The sequence below is a fragment of the Paralichthys olivaceus genome, chromosome 12 (genome assembly GCF_024713975.1).
Source record: "Paralichthys olivaceus isolate ysfri-2021 chromosome 12, ASM2471397v2, whole genome shotgun sequence".
Classification (NCBI taxonomy): domain Eukaryota; kingdom Metazoa; phylum Chordata; class Actinopteri; order Pleuronectiformes; family Paralichthyidae; genus Paralichthys; species Paralichthys olivaceus.
The window spans coordinates 20,975,384-20,997,442 of record NC_091104.1 but is presented as its reverse complement, the minus strand read 5'-3'; the positions used below and the strand labels follow the sequence as shown (position 1 = coordinate 20,997,442).

The 22,059-nt window shown below is 40.3% G+C and overlaps 1 protein-coding gene across 1 annotated transcript in view; it reads right to left on the bottom strand.

Annotated features, from left to right (window-relative positions):
* Nucleotides 1-296: 296 nt before the first annotated feature.
* LOC109627982 (leucine-rich repeat and fibronectin type-III domain-containing protein 2) overlaps nt 297-22,059 on the bottom strand; it is a 137,769-nt gene continuing 116,006 nt past the window's right edge. Inside the window, exons 5-6 of the mRNA XM_020084823.2 lie at nt 6,988-8,384; nt 297-4,107 (exon numbers count right to left, since the gene is read on the bottom strand). Of these exons, the coding sequence (XP_019940382.1) occupies nt 3,123-4,107; nt 6,988-8,363 (2,361 nt within the window). The 5' untranslated portion in view covers nt 8,364-8,384 and the 3' untranslated portion in view covers nt 297-3,122. The remainder of the gene's footprint in view (nt 4,108-6,987; nt 8,385-22,059) is intronic.

The window sequence follows — 22,059 nt, the reverse complement described above, 5'->3', positions numbered from 1 at the left end:
GCTCTGGCCAGGAGCTGCGTGTACCGGTGATTTGTAATAAGGGCAGTGCTGGGGTGAGTCAGCAGCGGACTGGCCTGATTACAGCAGCTGGACCTCAGGAGGAAAAGCCTTGGCTCATCGACGGTAAACAAAGACAACGAGAGGAGGAAGGACACTCCATTAGCTGCCTGGTTCTTTGTGGCCAGGAACAATAAGGCAGCAGTTTCAGCTCAGAGGAATCTAATTAGTAACATAATCTGAGGCACATGAAATAATTTGTGAGAGGTTGTAAGAAGAGAAAACACAGGGGAGCCAGGTTGGTTCATAGGAATGAATCAGTATTTTATATTCTTTTGTAGCAAAATGTTTTCACACAGAAACAGTTTTTTTTTCTTGTTTTTATCCTAGAACCTCAGGTGAGAATCATGTCTATGTCGAGTCAAGTACACACTTAAATGGTGTTCTTAGTTAGCAGAGTAAAAGGGAATGTTACATGATGCCACAAGTAGAGAAGTTAAAGGGTTCCTTCACCCAAATCACTTAAAGAAAAAAAAAAGAAAAGAAAAAAAAGAACTCCTGTTGAATCCAGCTGTGAAAATAGTTTTAGTTTGTTTAGGATTTGAGTTAACTGTTTTGAGATTGTCGCCTACAAGCATTTACAAAATCACAAAAATGATTTAGCACTGAGAAAGAAGCAAACCTTTTTATCCATCACCAAAAACTGTAAGGTGTTCCTGTTCTCTTTACCAGACCATAATTTCTATTCTCCTAAGAAGTTTTCCTGTAAACAATCATGCATCTTGTCAAACAAAACCCTCTACCAGCAGTTAACTCTGGAAGTGGGCAATATGAATAAAATCCTCTCATGATATTTTATGTAGGAATATCAATAGGCATTGCAATCTCTGAAAAATTGTGATATTCTGTATTCTTCTCATAAACAACACGTCATGAAAAGACCAAAAACGATAACACAATGATAAACTCAACCTTGAGTTCAATAATATCCTCAAACAGCTGGACACTGTTGTTTTTAGCAAGAGAATCATTGCTCAGTAGGGGACTATTTCCAGCAGCAGATTAAAACACAATAGGCTACATCATTTGTGTATATTGGATTGACAGTACAGTGTGTCTTTGTTCAAGTAACAGAGTGGCTCACTGATTTTTTAATAGTTCTGGGATAACAATGGAGGTCTATGGCACAGAGGAATAAAAAAATATCAAGTTTTGAATTTACAGACTGTATTTTGTGTTATAATATGATTTCTTGACAGTAAAATATGTATATTTATAAATGTATCTTTTTGTCATCTGTATTTTCAACATATCCAATATTGCACGGTTGATTTGACAAAAAATTGCTCACAAAGACCTTAGATAGCCATATATGTCAAAGGGACAAATCCGTTGGTTTGAACATTGTTGCAAGATCTCTGACATTTCACAGGTAATATATCACCTTGTCATTTTGCACACCCTAACTCCTCGTAAACTGGTAAAGGTAGACATCTGTATAGAAGCACATATCAAACCCTGGGCAAATAAAACCAAGAATATTTACATGGTTAAAGCCAAACAACCTGCTTTTTTGTGATTTGGGTGAATTGGCCCTTTAAAAACAGCCACTCTGGCACTTCTCTCCACATGCCTTCATGTAAAATACCATTCCAGTGAGCCAACTAACAATGACCAAGTTGGTACACCACAGTAAAGCACCTTCTCACTGTTTGCTTCACAGGAAAATAAAAGTACTACTTCACAACCCCCCCTTTACATTCTCACCCAGTTATTGTACCAAAAAATGCCAATATACAGAACAGTACACCTAGGGAAGAAAACAATAAAAAAATGATGATCACCCCACATGTTGAAATGCAGCAGAGACCAGCAGGGTACTGAGAAAGGCATCAGAATGTGTGGGGATGTTCATCAAGTCAATAATTCAAAGTATTTCACTGCAATGTACAGTACGGTATGAAAAAAATGATGGGTACATGAGTCAATTTTAAATAATATATAAACCATCCTTATAAAAAAATATTTTCAGGAAGTTTTCAGCTGTTTGGCCTTTAATCATTTTTAATTCTCCCCCCTGTTCTCCAGTTAATGTCCTCCAGCATCATGACGATGATGATATGGGGACAACTGTTGCCAGTGCTGATCAATGGGGTAATAGATCAAAGCATTTAGAAAGACATTTTGATGCAGCAGGATGAGAACATACTGAATTCAATTGGTTGGAAACTTAATAATTATTTTGCAAACAACTATGGAACAAGTGTTTTATGTTTGCAATCCATCCATTTACATTAAAATGTTGTTGTACTTCTATTCATAATATAAATAACCTCATATGATACATAACCTGAGGTAGAAAACACGACTGGCTTGTTGTGGTTCTGTGTTACCGATATCTAGAGACTAGGACTGCTGTCTGTCATGTTGTCAGGTTGTGATTGATTTAAACTTGATATAAAGTATTAAATTAAATGATGTGAGTGAGCAGTATGTGAAGGGATATTGTAGCGTGTGTGTATTTTTGATCCAACAACTACAACTACCTCATTAGAGAGCTGTGCCTCTGCCTGCTGATGAATCACCTCAAATAATAAATAGTAAAAATGATAGAAAACCCCAGATGAAAATAAAGATGACTGTGTTTTAATTCTCTACTCGCTCCACTGGTCCTTCTCCCTCTACCATTGCAGTAGTCCCATTTCATGCTGAGGATCCACGACATTGTGATGTGCATTCAGTTCAGTTTCACAGTCGAGGCAAATCCTCTTGGCGCTCAACACATAGTGTATCCACTTTTAACTCCTTTTTCTCAGAGAACACTCATGTGCCCTCTGGATTGGGAATTAGTCCATATGGGCCAAATATCTGCACAATCCAAGGTTCTGTGTTGTTCAAAATGGATTTTTTTTTTTCAAATACAGATAGAGGCTGACAGAGAGGTGAGATCATGGCCAGGAATCTATCAATTCAAGTGTCTTTTCACACATAATTACTTAGACAGTATTCACATGGTTATCTTCATGCAAAGTGGTATTCCCAATGGAACACGTCTTCCTCTGCACTCATGTTCCTGATATAGATTTATAGTTTGACCATAGACCTCACAGTTAGACTGACTGCACTTAAACTGTGCTCTCCATCACCCACTCGGAGCTCTCAAATGTGGGCTTCTCATCCTCGCTGTCATCATACTGCAGCAGCATGCCGTTAACAGACAGACTGCGTTTAGTCCAGATGTTACTGATCCTGCGAGGGTAGTTGCCGCGACATTCCGTGGCCCCCACATGGCCCATGTCAAACGAGTGGCTCCTCTTGGGCTTACCCTCCTGGGGCAGCCCTAGGAGACGTCCCAGCATGGTGGTGGACTCTGCCCTTCCTAGCAGGGGTTCTTTATCAGACGGGGGAGCCATAGCCACCATAGTATTGGGAGCGGTGGAAGGGCCAGAAGTCCCTTGCTGGTCCCTCGCTACCCCTCGCAGCTCCAGTGAGGTGAAGGCCCCTAAAAGGTGGTCCAGGTTTGGCCGTGCTTTGATGCTGTGCCCATGCCTCCTGAACTTGCTGCTGGGCAGGGTGCTGCATTCACTGCCCTGCATGCTGTAGCGGTCACCAGCCCCTCTCCCTGGTTGGCTCTCTAATGAGTTAGAGGAGGAGGAGGATGAGGAGAGGCTGCTCTGGAGAGACCCACACTTGAACTCTACCATTTCCTCACGCATGACAACCACTGTAGACTTGACCTGTGGCGGAGCCCCGTTGAACCTGTTCAATCCCCCATTGGTCTGCGAGTATGTGTTGCTCACAGTGGGTAATTTGTTAGTGCTGATACCACTGGTCACCTTGTAGCGCACCATGAGAATGATGATGAATACCAGCAGCGTGGCCACGATGATTCCACCGATGACCAGGATCATGGTGCCTCCCAGGAATCCACTGTGAAGAGACTGGCACTGCGGATAGTCCTCCGTAGTGATGAACTGGACGCAGCCGACAATGTTGGTGGCAGTGAGAGTGGTGGCAGTGTCATCCCAGATGGCCAAGACACACAAGTCATACTGCACCCCTGGGACAAGATTTGTGACTACAAAGGCTCTGTTCGTCATGGGAATCATCCTACATGGAAGATAAAGAGACAGCGAGAAACAGTCTTAGCAATATGGACTTGTGGCTCTGAGAGTTCAGGACAAGGTTAGATTACTTTGGCATTAAAAGTAGCACTTGGTTAGTTTATTAAGTTGGAGCACATCAAAGAAAGAGCAAAAATAAATCATGCTAAGTAGATATTTATATGCACAGAGTAATTCAGAAAGACAACTTCATTAGCCCCGGTTTCATTATATTTGATATGCATGAAGCAATAGCAATGAGATAAGTATTGAATGACCACTTTTTGAATATTGTTTTGGTGGAATGTAATTTCTTCGAGATTCCATTTAACATTCATTGTGTTGTTTGAACTGTTAATATACCAGATGTTAAAATATGACTGATTAACTGAGCCTAGCTGCTTTTGACTGAAAGTTAATTCTGCTGTATGTTGATTGTTCAAGAAGTCCTGCCAATCAATGGAATGCTGATTTTGTTGTGAACTGCTCACTGAGAGAAGCTTTTATCTCTCAAGGTCATCTGTCTAGACAAGCGCATGACTTGTTGAATTTATGTTCAAAATGTGCATTACTTTTCATCAAAACCCTGCCCTGGCACTAAAATAGTTCCTGTTGGCACTTAAATTTCAACTCAAACTGTGTGCCTGCACTAAGATATATTGTTGCTTGCACGGACTTCCTGCACTCCAGCTTCAGCCCTTCTCCGCACTTTCTGTGCGCTCGTGAATCGTCTGCTCTTGGATTTGTCCTGTAAGCTTGGAATTTTTTGTGTTACAACCCTGTCAAAAGTCCCCTACCAATAGAATGCCAGGTGCACAATCTGAACACAAATTCAACAAGTCATGCGCTTGAACTGAAAGACCACGCTCTTGATTAATGATAGGAAAAAAACTCAGCTCAGTAGGTATATCCATTTGTGTTCAGAAGCATTTTGTTTTCACCCCTTAGAAAAGAAAATGATGTGTCAATGAACATTTCTGAAACTAATTTTGTAAAAACACATTTAGTCTTATCTGATAGGGCTTTAAGTGTAACTCTCAAAAATGGATGATAATCACTGCTGTGTACAACTTGAAGTAACGATCAATACATACTAAATAGGTAGAAAACGTCTGTCTTGGGTCACAACCATATTGTTAGTTATCTATGAATAGATTCCGCAGTCATTCATCCATTGTTAGCTCGTTGTTTTCCTACAGAACGAGCGTCCACTGCTTAATAACTGTGTTGCATCACGTGTTTGAGAAGACTCATGCAATCTTTCTCCTCCCCCACATGGCTCTGATTGATTTTTAATCATGCTGCTGCTTGAGCGCGGGCAATGCCCTGGGAAACTGTGTCAGCCAACTAGAGCACAGTAGGTGTGCATGTGCAGTCAATGAAGTCATATCAATATTAATTCAAAAACAGTAGGCCTCCCGATGTGCATTATCTTTTCCTTCCAGCTCCTAATTTGTCTTGTGACATGCAGAAGGTCTGCACAGGCATTACTTATAAGCGCACATACAGTAAATGTATTAATTTAGCTCCTCTTCCTACTGTTTATAAATCAAATTACATATACCGTGATTATAAACTAGAAATCATTTTAATGCATCAAATCTCATAATAGTTAGCCGCAGAGCATAACATTTAGTTAAAGAGAAAAATGTCATTAATCAGTACTAAGAATGAAAATCATAAAAATAAAAAATTGTATCATAAATATAAATGCATAAGTAGCTGTGCTTTCTGTTTGCAATAACTGAGTTTCTACAATATCAAGACTGTCATTAAGAGTAACTGTTTCACGAAATTATTTAGATGCTGTAAATCAATGAATGCAGAAATAAAAGTACAAATCAGTGTTGTTTGCAATTTTGTGTGGAATAGAGACGATTTTATAAAGCATTTAGAAGAAACACGGATTAGTCTCTAATTTTTCTGTCACTGGGAAGAAAAACTGGCAAAGAGTGTGCAAGCAAGAAAATTAGATAAACACCTCATTATTGAATTTGCAAGGATGGTGAGTTGTATTCACAGTGTCTGAGCAAAGAAATACATTCCTTGATTAGTTTGTACACTTTGAATCTCATATTCTCAGTTAATAATAATAATAAGTCATTTTGTTCACCCATATTCCATCAATTATCTTTCATTAAATGGCTCTTGCTGGAATGTAGAGTATAGATACATTGAGGAGTATTGCACTAAATTAATTGGTCACGTCAATGCTAATTCATGATGAGGGGCTGACATTAATTGCCAGATATGATATAAAATGTCTGTAACTGCTATCCACAATAGGCCACTTTACTGATTTTCCCACTATACTGATGCAGGGGTACCCAGAATATGTAGCTTCTTTGATGCCCCCAATTTGATTTAATATTGGGGCAAGGCTGTTTTCGATATTTCCAGTTTAATTATCTTGGTTTAATGTCACTGCCTTCCCTGTCTCATTTGACACAGGAAATTGATTTCACAGAACCCAAAGATCTCCAGCTGCAGTCTCCAAGCTTATATCTTATGGACTTGAGTAGCTTAGGAAAGATAAATTCAAATGGGGTTTATAATCCTTTTCTTCTTGGATTTGTAATTAACAGTTTAATTTTTCAAATGACATTTGGTTCGCTAAAAATGCGAGAGAAATGTCTCTTCCAATGGTCAATTTGAGGTTAAAGGAGGAAAAAAAATCAAGGATAGAAAAATGAATGTCTGTCTCCAAGTAACACCTCAAAGTAAGTGTCTGAAGTAGTCAGCAAGCAAACAATGATACATCGGCTTCAGAAGCTGTGAAGACACTATTTTGAACTTAAAATGTCTTTGTGAAACCCAAGTTAACCCTTTGAACAGAAAGTTATCAGCACCTAGTTGAATGTAACTGAGTTCTGTTCATCATTCTTACCTGTAAATGAGGACTTCATCCTCAGAACAATTGTACTGAAGCTGAAACATTTTGACCTTTGGAGTTGATTTGCTCACAGTCCACTTGACCAGAGCTGACACGGCAGTCACTTCTGATACAGTCACCACCTTTTCTGGAGGAGGTTTAGGTTCCCCTTTACTTATCTTGGTGGAGCTAGTTATGTCCGAGAGCCCAGACTTGGTTTGTGTGGTACGATTTGTACCATTACTCAGGTGAGGGAGTTGAATAATTGATAGCTCAATGGAGGCTGTGGATTCCCCAGCAGCATTAGCAGCTATGCAAGTAAAGACACCGTAATCCTTGGATGTGGTGACTGTAATGTCCAGGGTGCCATTTTCATATACTGTCGCACGGGAGGAGTTGCTGATCAAACGGTCATCAGGAGCAACCCAATGCACAGTTGGCATTGGATCACCAACAGCTTTGCAGCGTAAACTTGCCGTTTGGCCTTCCAGGACTAGCAACTTGTGCGTATGTTGTGTGATCAAGGGGGGCTCACAGACAAACTCCTCCTCACGAACAGACCAAAAATAGCGCCCTTTTAGACTGGCAGGAGAAGCACAGGTTTCCATGTCATCGTCACGTTCCAGCCTTCGAAGCCAAAGCACTTCACAGTTGCAGTGCAATGGATTTCCACCAAAGCTTAGAGAGAGCATAGGTGTGTATGGAGTGCTCATCACAATACTGCTCTGAGAGCGTGCAAAGATAGGGTCTGGGGGGAGCTTCTGCAGACGGTTGGAGGTGAGGTCCAAACGGGCCAGTTTTTCCAGATCTGTAAAAGTCCCCTCAGAAATGAAATTTATGAGATTATGATCCAGACTCATTTGATGGAGGTTGACCATCTTACGGATGGCTTCCCAAGGCACGCTGCGCAAGTTATTGTACGACAAATCCAGATCCTCCAGTGTCAGTAACAAATCATCAAAAGCTGAATCTGAGATCTGATTCAGCTGATTGTTATTGAGTATCAGGTGCTGCAGGTTGATCAGCCCTCGAAGGTCGTCCGGCCCCAGCTCGGTCAACCGGTTACTGTCAAGGTGCAGGGATCTGAGGGTTTCCAAGTCAATGAAAGAGAAAGGCTGGATGGTGCTGATGGTGTTGCGGGACAGGGTTAGATCCACCAGACCAGTCATGTTGGCAAAGTCCTGAGTGGTGACCTTGAGGATGAAGTTGCCGCCCAGCCGGAGCTCCACAGTTCGCCGGTCGATGTCCGGCGGGACAAACAGCAAGCCTTTGGAGGGGCACAGAGTCCCAAGAGACTCTGAGAGGTTCTGGCAAACACAGTATTTGGGACATGCATGGACCATCATGACTGCGGTTCCCAGGAGCAGGAGACTGATGACCACTTTGTCCATGTTAGTTCATAGAAAGTGGACCTGCAAAACAAAAGAAAACAAAGAATAAGTTGATGATTGTTTCAGATCAAGGTGCTTTAGTCCAGTCTTACATTAAAAGTGACAAGTAACACACCATAAAATCAAATGGTCAAATGGAATCCGACTAAGGTCCTTATAATCGAAAAATGCTCAAGTGATGAGATGGCACACACTTCAATATTCTCTATTATAAAATCCATATGCATGGATTTTACAATGCAAAGAATGAGTGAGAAATCACATGAGGATTTGCTGAATGAAGCTCAGGATTAAACCGCGCTAAGAAGCATATTTTAATGACACACATACTTAGCTATCATTACAAATGTAATAACTATGGAAACTAGTTTATGTATGTGTATGGCACATGCATGTGTATGCAATAAAGAAAGAAAGAGGACGATGGAAAGGGACAATTGCTTCTCACGCTCTTGTGTTATTTCTATTTATTTACAATGTCTTCCTTTATCTATATCTCTGTGAATGTCTTTATCCTTGTGTCTGATTTGTTTGCTTTAGTTGTTATCTCTGCACCGTTTTGGTAAGAGACAATACAATTTGGAAAAAAACACTCCTCAAGCTGCAGGTGTTACACTCATCAGACTTAGCTGACAAAATCAGCACGCCTCTGTGAATGTCTTAGCAGCGCTCACACCTGGCTGACTCCTCTGAATGGATGGCCACACTCGGCTTCATCCAACGAGCTTTTAATTCCCTCAGACATTTGTATCATTAATTTCGAATACACTCAAAGCGTAAAAATCTATTTCAATCATCTTTTCTTTTCTTTTTTTTTTACACCAGCAAAAATCATTAATGGGAAACTCTGCCTTGAAGTCTGTGTTTTTCCTACAAGAACCACTGAGAGGGATGGCTGTAATGTTTTAATGATAACCAAATGTTTGTGCTATAATTCATTATTATTCATAAGTGTGTGAGATGCTGGTCGCAGCATGAGGACTTCTTATCTCCGTCTTCCCTGCAACACCCCTTCATGTGTAGACCCTTCTTTTCAATAACTCATAATTACATGGGGAAATATGTAGCCTATAAATAAACCCTCTCCTTTTCAAGGAGTCATAACCATTTTTTAATTATACCATGAAGTGCCACTGCATCTAGACGGTGTGTTACACATAATTAGAATGAAATGGCAGACAGAAATCCATTCATTCAAGAGCCTGTAACAATCCTTAAAATTTCACAAAGATTATGTTCATGAAATGAGCCAAATTTATTATGGGACCAAATGTTGTGCACAATACTGTCCTACCCTTTGGCTTTTTAATACGACAGGAACATAATTTAATTAAAAAGAGCTTTAGGCCAAATGTCAAACTGAAATCAAACCTATTTAAAAGAAAAAAGAACGTGTGACAAATATGTGGATAAGTATGGAAGTATGGAAGTCGTACAAGTACTGGCGGACACAAGATTTACCCAAGGAGCCGGGGAACTTTTAGATATGTAACTTTTGCTGAACAGTTGTTATTTCAAAATCAGAAAGTGTAACAGTCGCACACGTAGAGAATACTGATGAAGTCCACAAACTGACTCTGTGCTATCCTATACACATTAACATCGATGCAAACTTTTCTACCATTAGCAAACACTGGCCCCCATTTGTTATGGCAGGGTGTAGCTGTAAAACTAAGCTATTAGTTGCATTTTATAATGACTCCTCAGATGTGGGAGGAACCATCAGGCTTTTAGGTTATAGGCATCACTTATCATTTATGTGTTATGTGAACACCTGCTGGATCATCGGCAGTTCTTGCACGTTCAATGTTTTCGCACATGATATATATTAGAGGGGAGTCTAGCAAGTTGTCTCTCATGGGTCTAATTGCGATGATGACAAACGACCAGACCAGACAACAAGTACTCGTCTGTAATCCCAGCATGTACACTGCATGATGGTTTGAATCACAACGCAGACTGAAATAGAGTAACATATGGAGTGCCCAAACCACTGATGAGATGCCAGCCAAGCTGAACTAGAAAATAGCAGTCAGAGCACTAACATAGGGACTGTGGAAGAATAAATCTTTGTAATTGTAATCGTTATGAAAAAAAGGACACAAGCCAAAAGGACACAAGTCGAAAAAACACTGAGCGCATACACTGATTTCTTATTTTGATTTCACTTTGGTTTATCAGGCATCATACAACAAACTCATGATGCAACCATTCTACAGTGAATCCTTGTTCTCTCTCAGGCTCATGTTTCTGAAGAGCCATTCAAATTATATCAGCACTGCAGAAGAGTGTTTGAAACAGTGTTCATTTAAACCAAATAATTCCAGTCTTGATCCATACTGTTCTGTTCCTCTTGGCGCTCAGCAGCAAATCCCCCATAAGGCCTCATGGTGAGCGCTGTCAGTGATGACAGACAGTTCATCTCATGGACTCATTTTAATGGACAGCATCTAGAAACACTGAGTGAAAACCCAGAAGCAGGAGCCTTTTATCATTTTCTTTTGATCTTCCTTTCCACGGAGAAGAGACAATTGTGGGGGGTGTAGGCTTTTTAAAAAACTGGGGGAAGATTATACAAATTTTGAATGTTCAATCTCGCAGCAGTTTCCCATTAAAGTGAGCTTGATTTGCAGGCCTGGAAAGCTGGGCTGAAGAGAGGCGGGGTGACCTTTGGGGGACAAAAGACGTTCCGTCACAAAGACATGGGATCCGTGGATGATGCTCAAGGTCCACATCAATTTACCCATGGCCTTTACCAAGCCTGCAACATCATCTACTATTCAGTGCAAGGGACCAATTTTCTGCTGAAATACTTGTATTCCACACATATAGTTACATTGGGCATTAATGGCATTGACATTTGTTTCTAATTAGTTTGAATAGAACTGACCCTGAGGCTTAATCACCTCTGTAGCACATCCAGCAAGGTTACTGAACTTTTTTTTCATTTACAGTGTTTTAAGTACTGCTTACAGAGGTTATTTATAAAAAATACAGTGTATATTCAACTTCATACATTGCTTGTTGTGTTATCAGTGGAAGATAGCAACTGATCAGGCTCTTCCAGAACAGTGAAGTCCAATGTAGCTCAGCAATGCTTTGTTTTTCTCCACATTCTGAAGCAGTGTGAATGGGGCTCTTGTTAAAATCACACTTGCCATCGTCTTGCTTCACCATCACCACAAGAGAAACAGGAATATTGCTTTATGGAAATGCCTGCTCTAACATTGCCTGCAATCATTAGCATATACAGCTAATTACTGCATAACTTATACTAAAGCCAGTGTAGTGTGATGATAAAAAGTCAGAAGAGCCCATCATTAGCTAACGTTACATTATATTGTGAGGTTTATGTTATGTTGAAGTATGGAATTTTGATAGCCTGGTCAAAAATGTGAGGGGTTAACATTAGCAACTCTGTCCTGCTACAATTGTATTTAAAAAGTTTAGAACGCAGCAACTCAAACCAAACTGTGACCAAAAGAGTGTTACATTTTTTTCCATTTGGGGTAGTCCCATTCCTTTTGTTCCTGTCTGAGACAAATAGTCATCTTTTAACCAGCCATTATCTCTACCAGCGTTTCACAGGGGTGACAACCAACCATTCACACCAAAGGACGTTTTAGAATTTAGAATTGACCAAACCCCAAACATGTTCTTGGACTGTGGGAGGAAGTCACAGTAACCTGAGTAAACCCATGCAGACACACAGAGAACCCTCTTTGCTGTAAGGCACCAATGATAACCACTCTACCAAGCCATCCAACACTACAAACAATTCCTTGTCTAAGTCTATCGCAAGATAAGCATTGGAAATGGTGTTTGGAAAAAAAATCTTCTCTAATTTAAATTACATAATATAAGTTACATGTTCCTTATCGTGCTGTAACACTTTCAATGTTCACTATTCATAATAAGACAGAGCTGCTTTACAGGAGTTTGGATCATCAGCTGGTACGTGCATATTTAACAATTACCTTCAATTGTTTATTTTTATCACGTCACCCTTTTTCAAGCAAGTCACAGTTAGAAATGATCCTTATAGCTACAGTTGTACAAATTCCCAGTTGTAATTTGCCACTAGGGTAAAAAAATGTGATACAAGATATTGTGGAGAATTATCAATGTAGCAATTGACAATGAATAGAGCAAGTCGAAGATCTTAGTCTGTCTTGGAACATTTTTATTTGCAGACTGCAGCTATTGTTTGTAAACAGCTCATTTTATGACAGTATTTCATTTAACACAGTATCTACTTAGTTTAGCACAAAAAGCTAAACAGTAGGGTGTTGCTTTGAAGATTTTAAGCTTACAAGATGTTACCCTTCATGCAAACGAACAAGCAACTTGACTGTAGAGACTGTCCCTAGAAGAATAATAGGCATCAAGTGCAGAGTGCAAATAGTTACATGTAGTCTGCTTACGCTATATGAAATAAAATGTACTGTTGTTCCTTCTGTAAAAGTGAAAACTCAACACTTTCCCTCATCAGTCATATGTAAATTCCAGAAACATTTCAATTTCAGCTTTTTATTTCCTTTTCCACATGCAGATATTTCCCAAAAGTTATAATATTTTGAATCTTAGATTAAATGTGTATATAGTGAGCTTCATGGTGAATAAGAGATAAAACGAACACCTTTTCTTTGTGTGGGTTTGTCAGTCGTTGCGTAAGGCTAAATTAAAAGTCTGATCTATTTCATTTGTATTCAGTGTAATAGATGCCACACATGCATTTAAATGGCTCCTGCAGTGATTGTAGCGGCAGGGGGGAAAAAAGTCACGAGCTATAAAAGCTGTTAATGTCTTTAAAAGCTTTATGATATGGACTGTTATCACATCATTAAAAGGGTCGTAGAGTGGAAACAAAGCATTTAAAGCACCACTCAACATGGGAGTCCTGACAAGAGGTTAACACATGTATCACCATGTGAGTTCTTACAGATTTTACAGTGTGACTTTATCTCGTTTACTGCATAATAATGACATGTTTTAGCAAGTAAGTACATATTATACTCAGGGACATGGATAAAGTCTGAATTACAGTGATCAATTGTTCTTTGTGCATTTCCTGAAAGGGAACATGTATTTATGGATCTGATTTCCTGTCAGCAGTATCAGAGCAGACCTACTTTATTGACTATGTTGATGGACATTGATTAGTCAGCTGCTCTTGGTCGACTGGTCAGTTTGTCAGACTGAAAGCTCAGCGGAGTATATACAACGTATACTGTGTATACAATCTGAACCAGTGACATGTGGGGATCTTTTCTGAAATGTCTGAAGGCCAAGTAAAGTTGCATATTTATGATATTTTCAATGTGTTTATAGCCGTGTTAAAATAATATAAAACATACTATTTTTTGTGAATAAAAAGGTTATAACTTGCATATAACTTGTATTCAATTTCATGGACTGATTTTTATTCAAGGACGCTTTACATATTTAAGAACAAGGACATATTTAAGGGGACAAAGTTGAAGACAAGATGGTGAACAGAAGTAGGAGTGATTTTGGACAGAATGCCTTAAGTCAGGTCATAGGCATTATTATTATCATTATCACATTAGTATCCTAAATATAGTCATAATTTCCTTTAAAATGTATTTATACATACAAATGCTCACTATATAAATGTAATTTCTGGGAGAGAGGCCTGATTTGATAAGCAAAGGTAGAAATAGTATGACATCATTGTGATGCAACAAAGTGTGGGAAACCAGTGTCCTGTCTCCTACTATTATTCACAACACAATGATAACAATGTTTCCCAAACCCTGACTTCTAATTGATTGGCAGATCAGACAACAGATATGCAATAAAGTTTTTGCGATACATTTTGTAAAGTAATGGCAAAACAACCTCATGTCGTGGAGGGATGAGAACACACCATGAGTGAAAAACAGACTGTGAAGGACAAACGGGCTTGGCAGAGAGATAGTCAAGATAAAAAAACAGCTTTGTGAGTAGGAGTCTGTTGTACGAAGGTAAACTTTGTGCAAACGTGTCTACACAGCTGTGTTGCCATCTGTTTGACAAAAGAGTGTGTAGTGAGTCTCCTGAGGAAGAGGACGGAGTCATTCTGAAGGCTTCTTCTGCCTTTGGCACCAACAAAGCAAGACCTTCAATTGAGTCTGAGGCAATTATTAAAAAACTTCATGTATCAGTCAAGTGAATCATTTAGATCTTTTCAATGTCTTAAATCACAAAAGCTGCTGAGCTCCTGATAATCTCCTGACATTCTCAGGAGGGGCTGTATGTGAGATACACCTACATGTAGAGGACACTGATGAAGATGTCAGGATAGCTTTTGGTAATAAGAGCCAACGCTGGTGTTGATGTGCTGTAAACACAAACACTTGATCTCCGCAGTGGAATTACGTAATACGTTATATCCTGCCTCTTACATGTTTGCGCCACCCTTCACCTGACTGCTCTGGAGATTTCTGTGTTGTTATGAACTGGTCTGAACTATCAATCTCCTGCTGCTTTGTTTATGTGTAAGGCAACATCCGGAGAAAGTCTGAACCATATTGTGCGGACATTTTCCGCAGTCTACGTCTGAAAACAGCTAAAGCGAGGCTACAACAGGGAAGGCAAAGCCCGAACCCTCACTGTCACCATCTTTACTCAGCTCTGCCCTCTTCTGCCTCAGTGATAATTTGCCGTTGTCAGCTGTATTCAGTGGCGTAATCCTTCAACACGTAAACACAGAGCAGAGGGTTAAATACTGCAAAGATGGAGTAGCATTCTGAGCACACTGAGCAGACAGACCTGGACTCACCAACACTACATTACATTGTCTTTGTTCTGCTACGCTTTGATAAAACGGGTCACGGAATGACAGCTTGGTAAACCTGAGTGTGCTGTGTGCAATCCACTGATGTCATGTTACATCATACGCGGGTCCTGATGCTCAAAGTGGTAACAACAGTTATCTTTCAGTGCTGTTTGGAGGAGCCAGCATGTACGAAGTTGACTCGCGCTTCTTCAAACTGACAAACATTTCTTTTTTTCCTCTTCTCTCACATGACTCACCCACAATCTGGCATCTCTGCATCAGGAGGAAATTGCATGTTAAAGTCAAATCTTGGCAACACTGAAAATCTTGACAAAAAGATGGAAATTATCAGAGTGGAAAAAAAATGCAAGCAGCACATAGTGGCTGAAACCAGACTCTTTCTCTGGATGATAATCAAAGTAATCTTTCTGTTCAATCAAACATACAAACACAGACACACACACACACACCACAATCATCCGTCTGCCAGATCAGAAATAACTACCTGAAAGGCTCTACCTTTCTAAAACAGCCACAGTCAGCTACTGAGGATTACATCAACCAGCCCCAAGCTTGTCTCTCCGCTACCTTTCCTGACACGCGTCTCACTTTTATCAGTTGGGAGCGTATAGGAGAACTCAGCCTTGGACTGTCGAAGGAGACTTGTACAAAAGGATAGGCTGTCTGTGAGCACTGGTTGAACAGAGCTTGTGCGGGTGTTTACAGAGCAAGAGAAACTGTGATTCTGCGGGGCTGCTCAGATAAAGTAATGTTACTATATTTGAAGCTTCATCACTGCCAAGTGTTTTCTGGGCAGCATACAGGCAGGTCATTAGTCTACTTTACTCCTGTGCAGCCAAAGTGCTGTGGTTCAACAACACTGTTTGCACTTTGCTTCACTCACAAGAGAGGAGTTGCAGAGTGGAAGCACTTATTTCAGGTGCCCAGGGATGCAGAAGTAAATGACCATTTCATTTTCTACAAGTTGACGATGTGAGGTGTACAGGCAAGTGGGACACTTATGGAAGCTCCTCCAACAAATATCAGGAAAATATCCAGACTTCAGTGCATGTCTGAAAGCAGCTTTGGAAATCTTTTGTCCCAATGATTCCCCTCCGAGACTGTTTCAGGGAGGTCAGGGACAAAGATGTGAACTTGGAAAGACAATGAGATCTGAAAACTTTGCATGATAAGGCTTGCCACTGATGTTGATGTGCTGTAAACAATAACATGCCATTTCTGTTGGAGAATTTATACTCCATGTTCTGCCTCCTGCGTGCTGTACCCACCCCTCACCTGTAGGGTACCAGGCATTTTCCGATTGCACAATAAATTTTTATATTCCAAAAATGAAAACGGCCTGTGTGTTAGAAAATAGCTGCACGAAAAGTAAAAAGTAAAAGCCTGAGTATATAAAAAATGAGGAGACAAGTAAATTATGAGCTGAAGGTGCTGTTTCACTTTCTCTGCAGCACTCACAGAAATCATACCTATCTCTCATATCTACAGTGGCAGTGACAGGTACACATACAATAGCGAGAAAGACAAGTTCACGCATGAGAGACAGAGCTGCATTGTATTCCACTTGAGGGTATGCGCACAACTGCAGCTTCAACGAGGTCTGACTATCTGCATGGACAGTAAAAACTTTATGGCAATAACTCGAGCATGCAGGAAACAGCGCTGCACACAGCTATACAATAAAGCAATGGTGTAAAGCACAAAGTAAGAGATCTCCTATTTAACAAATTAGAACATGGTGGTTCACCACTGTGTAGATAATTAACAGGAAACACTGCTCTAACATGGCGAGATAAGGCATTAGCAGAGGTATAGGCTGCCAGAGCGCCCTTCTAGTTTTTCACAAAAAAGAAGTGCTTAAAAGTAGGCTAAATTAACTATTAGCAGATCCTGTTAGCATTGCACACTGGGCACACACATATCTTTCTCTAGAGTTCTTTGATACTAAATTATATGTAAAAATATGGTTGTAATTAGATTATGTGATGGACATCAGATATAATAATGACATCCCCAGAGAGTGTAAGACATAAACTTAAATATAAAGGTATATATACCAGGCCTGTGCGTTCAGATTAGTTTGAGTATGAATTTTCAAGCAAACAATGCCTGAATGAGTTCAACCTGAATATGGACAGTTTCACTTTCCCTTTCAAAGACTTCTCGTTCTGAACCATAGACACAAACATGCTAGACTCTCCATATTTCGGAGTGCAAACACATTCACATTTGCATGGTACGAGGGAAAATGAAATAATTATGCATGAGCTAATAATTTTCAATTTGCGCCATTGTTCATCTGTGATATTTGTCATTCATCAAACAGGCCATCGTGGAGGGAAAGGTCACACATATTCAGGATTACATACCTGTGAACTGTGTTAATTACATACATGCCTTTGACATCTCACTGCAAACACACATTGTCATACATGCTGAGTAACAGAACAACACTTCAAAACCCTGCCTGGTATTTGATAAAAGCCTCCCTCGCATATTAATATCACCCAGACCAGGATCAAAATAATTGATGCTGCTTGATGCCAGGAGTTTGGAAACAACATTGTTAATTTTTTTTTTTTAAACGATTGCCGACCTAATTAACCTTGATCGCATTAGACTGTCTATCTATCTTTATGTTTTGCCTGGCATAATATTTAGCCTGTTGAGGCTGTTAGGTCCCTGAATGCACCTCAAGACTTTAATAAATCCAATTGTTCTTATTAATTTCCTGCTGAAATTAGACTATGATAATTTGTTACGCTGTTTAGAAAGGATGTGCTGAAGTCAGAGGAGGGATGCCTGTGGCCTTCAGATTAGAGATAAAGACGCACAAATTAATAGAGGTTAATAATTAATAAGAGAAATTATGTAAACATGAGTTGGTGAAAATGTAAGAAGCTTTATCGTGACAAAATAAGAATGTGGATGGGCAGTCCGGGATGATGTAGGACTTAATTCATATTCAGCAGCAAATGTGCCATCGGAGATGAGTTAAATCAACTGAGCTGAGCAGGTTGTACCGAATTGTCAGGGATATTCTGAGGCAAAAATGTGCCAGACGCATGATTAAAATGTTGATGCTGCAGATGGAGAATCAGGCTTCGACAGGTTTTTTTATTTTATTTTCAAGCTCCATCATAATGCAGGTTGCTCAAACCATCTGGAGTTTGTCCCACGGTGAAGGAGCCGCTGAAGTTACTCAAACTGGATCAGAAGTCACTGTTGGTCATTGACATTACAGTGTTGTCACACTATAGGTCTTTATATTTACTGGCCCTGACCATGTGTACATGTGTGTGTTTGTGTGTCATTGTGGGGTTCCTGGAGGCACCTGTAGTGAGAACTACCAGGCTGGTTTGAATAGTTAGGCTGTTGGCTGATAGCATCACAAATGTGTGTGGTTGAAAACAGAATGAATTTTAAAAACCTGAAAGATGATTGCTGTCCGACCCACAAGTGTAACCATGTAGTAATGTAGTTATAACTACTGAGTACTCACATCATAACCACCCTCAAGTCTCTAAAAGTAGAGTAGGAGCCAGAGCCTTCAGCTATCAAGCTCCTCTCCTGTGGAATCATCTCCCAGTTTCAGTTCAGGAGGCAGACACCCTCTCTACATTTAAGACTCGGCTTACAGCCTCTTCGACCAGCTCTTAGTTATGCTGCTACAGGCCTAGATTGTCAGGGGACACAAATGAAACATGGAGCTTCTCTTTCCTCTTCTCCCTCTTTATCACATTGATGTCTAATCCATATTGACTTCTTCCCCAGAGTCATCGTGCTTTAACATTTGCAGATCCAGGATCGCTGCTGCGGCCACATTGTGGATCTTGATGGTCCATCGTAGAATTTGGTCGTGGATCGACAAAGGATCCTCAGAGATCCTGATGATGGTGGATCGTGATCACGGTGGCAGCTGATCGTGGACTATGATTACAATAAGACTGTTTGATATACAATATGCCCACTCACATATTTTACCATTACTCACAATAACTCCTCCACTTCAGTTGTCATTGCTGCTCCTTTCATCTCTATCAGACATTTGCAAATGTATAAATCATATAAATATTGACACACCTTTCCATCATGCTAGGGCTATAGGCCAACTGTTTCTTCTAATCAATGTTGAAAATATAGTTATTCAGTAAAACTATTGCAATTCTGTCCATCCTGGGAGACGGATCCCTCACATGTGACTCTTGCATACTCATGTAATGATTAGCACTTGCTGAGTACTCTTGGTTTGGAACATCCTCATGTTGACAGGCGTCACTGTTGGTGTGATCTCATCTCTGCATTAATTACTCAGATAATTCCACTGGATGCTGCAGTTTGACTGTCAGCAGGTGTTAATGGTTGTCCATGTGCTGCTTCGCTCTTGTGACAAATTGGCTGTCACAGCTTCTAACTGATAGCGGGCAGAGAACAAGCTAACAGAAGGTCCAGTTCCTCTAAACAAACTGCTGTGTAACTGCTGCTGACACTGAGCGATGGACATGATGACTGACAAATATTTACACTCTCCTTTGACCTCAGTCCATTTTATAGGCAGGCATATGGACAGTGTCACATATAGAAGCTTCACTATGCTACAAAACAAGCTTTTATAATCATACTTGTAGATACACAGCTTTAACTAACTTAACTGCTTTGACAGCAGCTTGTTACAGTCAGCTCCTGCACTGAGCCTGGCACTGACCTTCCAATACACACAGGTGCACGTCAGTGAAGGAGAGCTCCTATAGATGCATGAGGGTGGGAGTCAGTCTCAAATGCTCTTTTCGGAGCTATTATTAAAGATTTAAGAGGTAAAAGTAATGGCGAATGATCTGATTCTCTTGAATGGCTTTTTGGTGAGAGCGAAACTGTGCCCAAATTTCTCAATGAAGATATTTTGAATACAGGTCATTTAATGCTTTTAAACCTGGTACACATGCAAAAAGAAATCGGTGAGATGTCTAGGGTTGATTCTCATCCCAAATCGTATCCTCGTTAGGTTTCACACACTAACCTAGTAACCCAGCCTTCTCTTGGAAAGGCTCACTTTGAAGTGCTGGAATTCCAATCACTTAACTTCATTCAGGTAGCCTAAGTTGCATATACAGTGTTCATTTTGAGTGTTTTCAAACGTAAAAAAAAGCGGAAACAAAGAATCCAGAAACATTGTAGCACCTACTGCTGCTGTTGCTCCCTTCTCACCTATTTGCATGAGGGTTCTGGACTGTCATAAGGACTGCAGCCTGCACTCCCAACAGTATTTCAGTGTGTTTGCTTGTGTGCGTCTCTGTGTGTGCACGCTTGCTGTGCGCACTCATGCGCCCTGTGATATCTTCCTTCCACCCTGTGGCTCGGTGAGTTATTTTGCCCTCCTCCTCCATCTCTGCTTGAGTTGTAGGGACTCTACAGTGTGTAACCACCGTCCGCTCTCTCCCTCTCATAGCAGCAGGTTTGTTACATGAGGGCTTTCACCTTGACTATAGCTAAACGAGCAAACAAAAAAATCATTGGCTGTTTCATTACTTTATATTAAAATAATAAATATAGAGATGTCAATTAGGCATTAAAACTAATTTGATAATCTGATAAAAACAAGTTGCTCTCAGCACAGCAACCAGAGGGGAGAGGGTAAGAAAGACAGAGATGGATGGAGCGGCTCCAGCTGCTCAGGTGGAGGTGGGGCTAATATGTATGTAAATGTATTGAGGTGACTGAAGCAAAGCTCTCACTTGAATGTCTTACATGTTCGTTGTGTGTATTAAAAATGTCTCCATTGATAATTGCCCGTTCGCTTCTTTCGACTCCTATAATTCATTTTGTAGTTATACCTCATATTTCCACCACTACAACCTAGAATTACAAGATGTGGACCTGCTTTATTAGGTAAGATAATACTGAGGTGTCAGGTCCTGAGCTTGAATAATTTAATATAATTTTAAAGAGCTGTAACATTTAACTTTATATTGTGCCCCTTTAGGTGCTTGTTAAAGTTGTATTTTACCTCAAATACCACAAACTGGGGTCCAGCCAGGCATTATTCAAGGTCCTGCTTTAGAGGAGAAGCAATGCTTACTGCAAATGGATTGTGAGTCTACTGATCAGTTACTAAAGATTTGATTTTGAACTGATGATCGAATGAATAATGTTTCATTCATGGACTGTGGCCCAGGAACTGAACATATTCTGGTTTCCTCCAGTTCCTCCAAAATTCGATGAAGATTTAGAATTTGAGAAATCTAAAAATGTTCCTGGGTTGTTACAAAGTCCCTGTGGTGGATGGTGGATGGTTATTTAAAGACATGTGAATCAGAAACAACCTCAATGACTGCATCACTAAATTACTGTTTTTCCACAACTGCTCAATATAGACTATAAAGGCTCTGGTATGTAACAGTACAAGACAAAATAAACATGTAGGGGTGACTCAGCTCGCTGTACATTTTCAGATGGCTCCAAAACAAATTGAGTTTAAAGATGACCACATGTATCTCCAGTGGTGGATACGCTCCCTCACCCATCAGATATTACTGCTCGCACCTCCGAGGCAAGTCACAGGTTCTGCGCTATATCAGACATAAATGGGTAACTGACAAGCCATTGCCTACGCCTCATGCCTTTGCTCCTTTTATCCAGCCAAAGCATCTCACTTGTGTCTGTTATTCATTTAATATTTGGCTGGCTCCCTGCCTGGCGCATCGCATCGCTCCTGACTGCTGAACTTTCCGGCCCAAGCCTCTGAACCTCTCAAGCGTGAGATGGAGAAAAGGGTGAGATACGAAGGGCCCAGATGGTGTGTGTGTGTGTGTGTGTTAGTGTGTGATATTCCTGTATGCTCTATGATGTGTTTGATGCTCATGTCTAACAGTAGAATCAAGATGCTTTAAGAGAGCA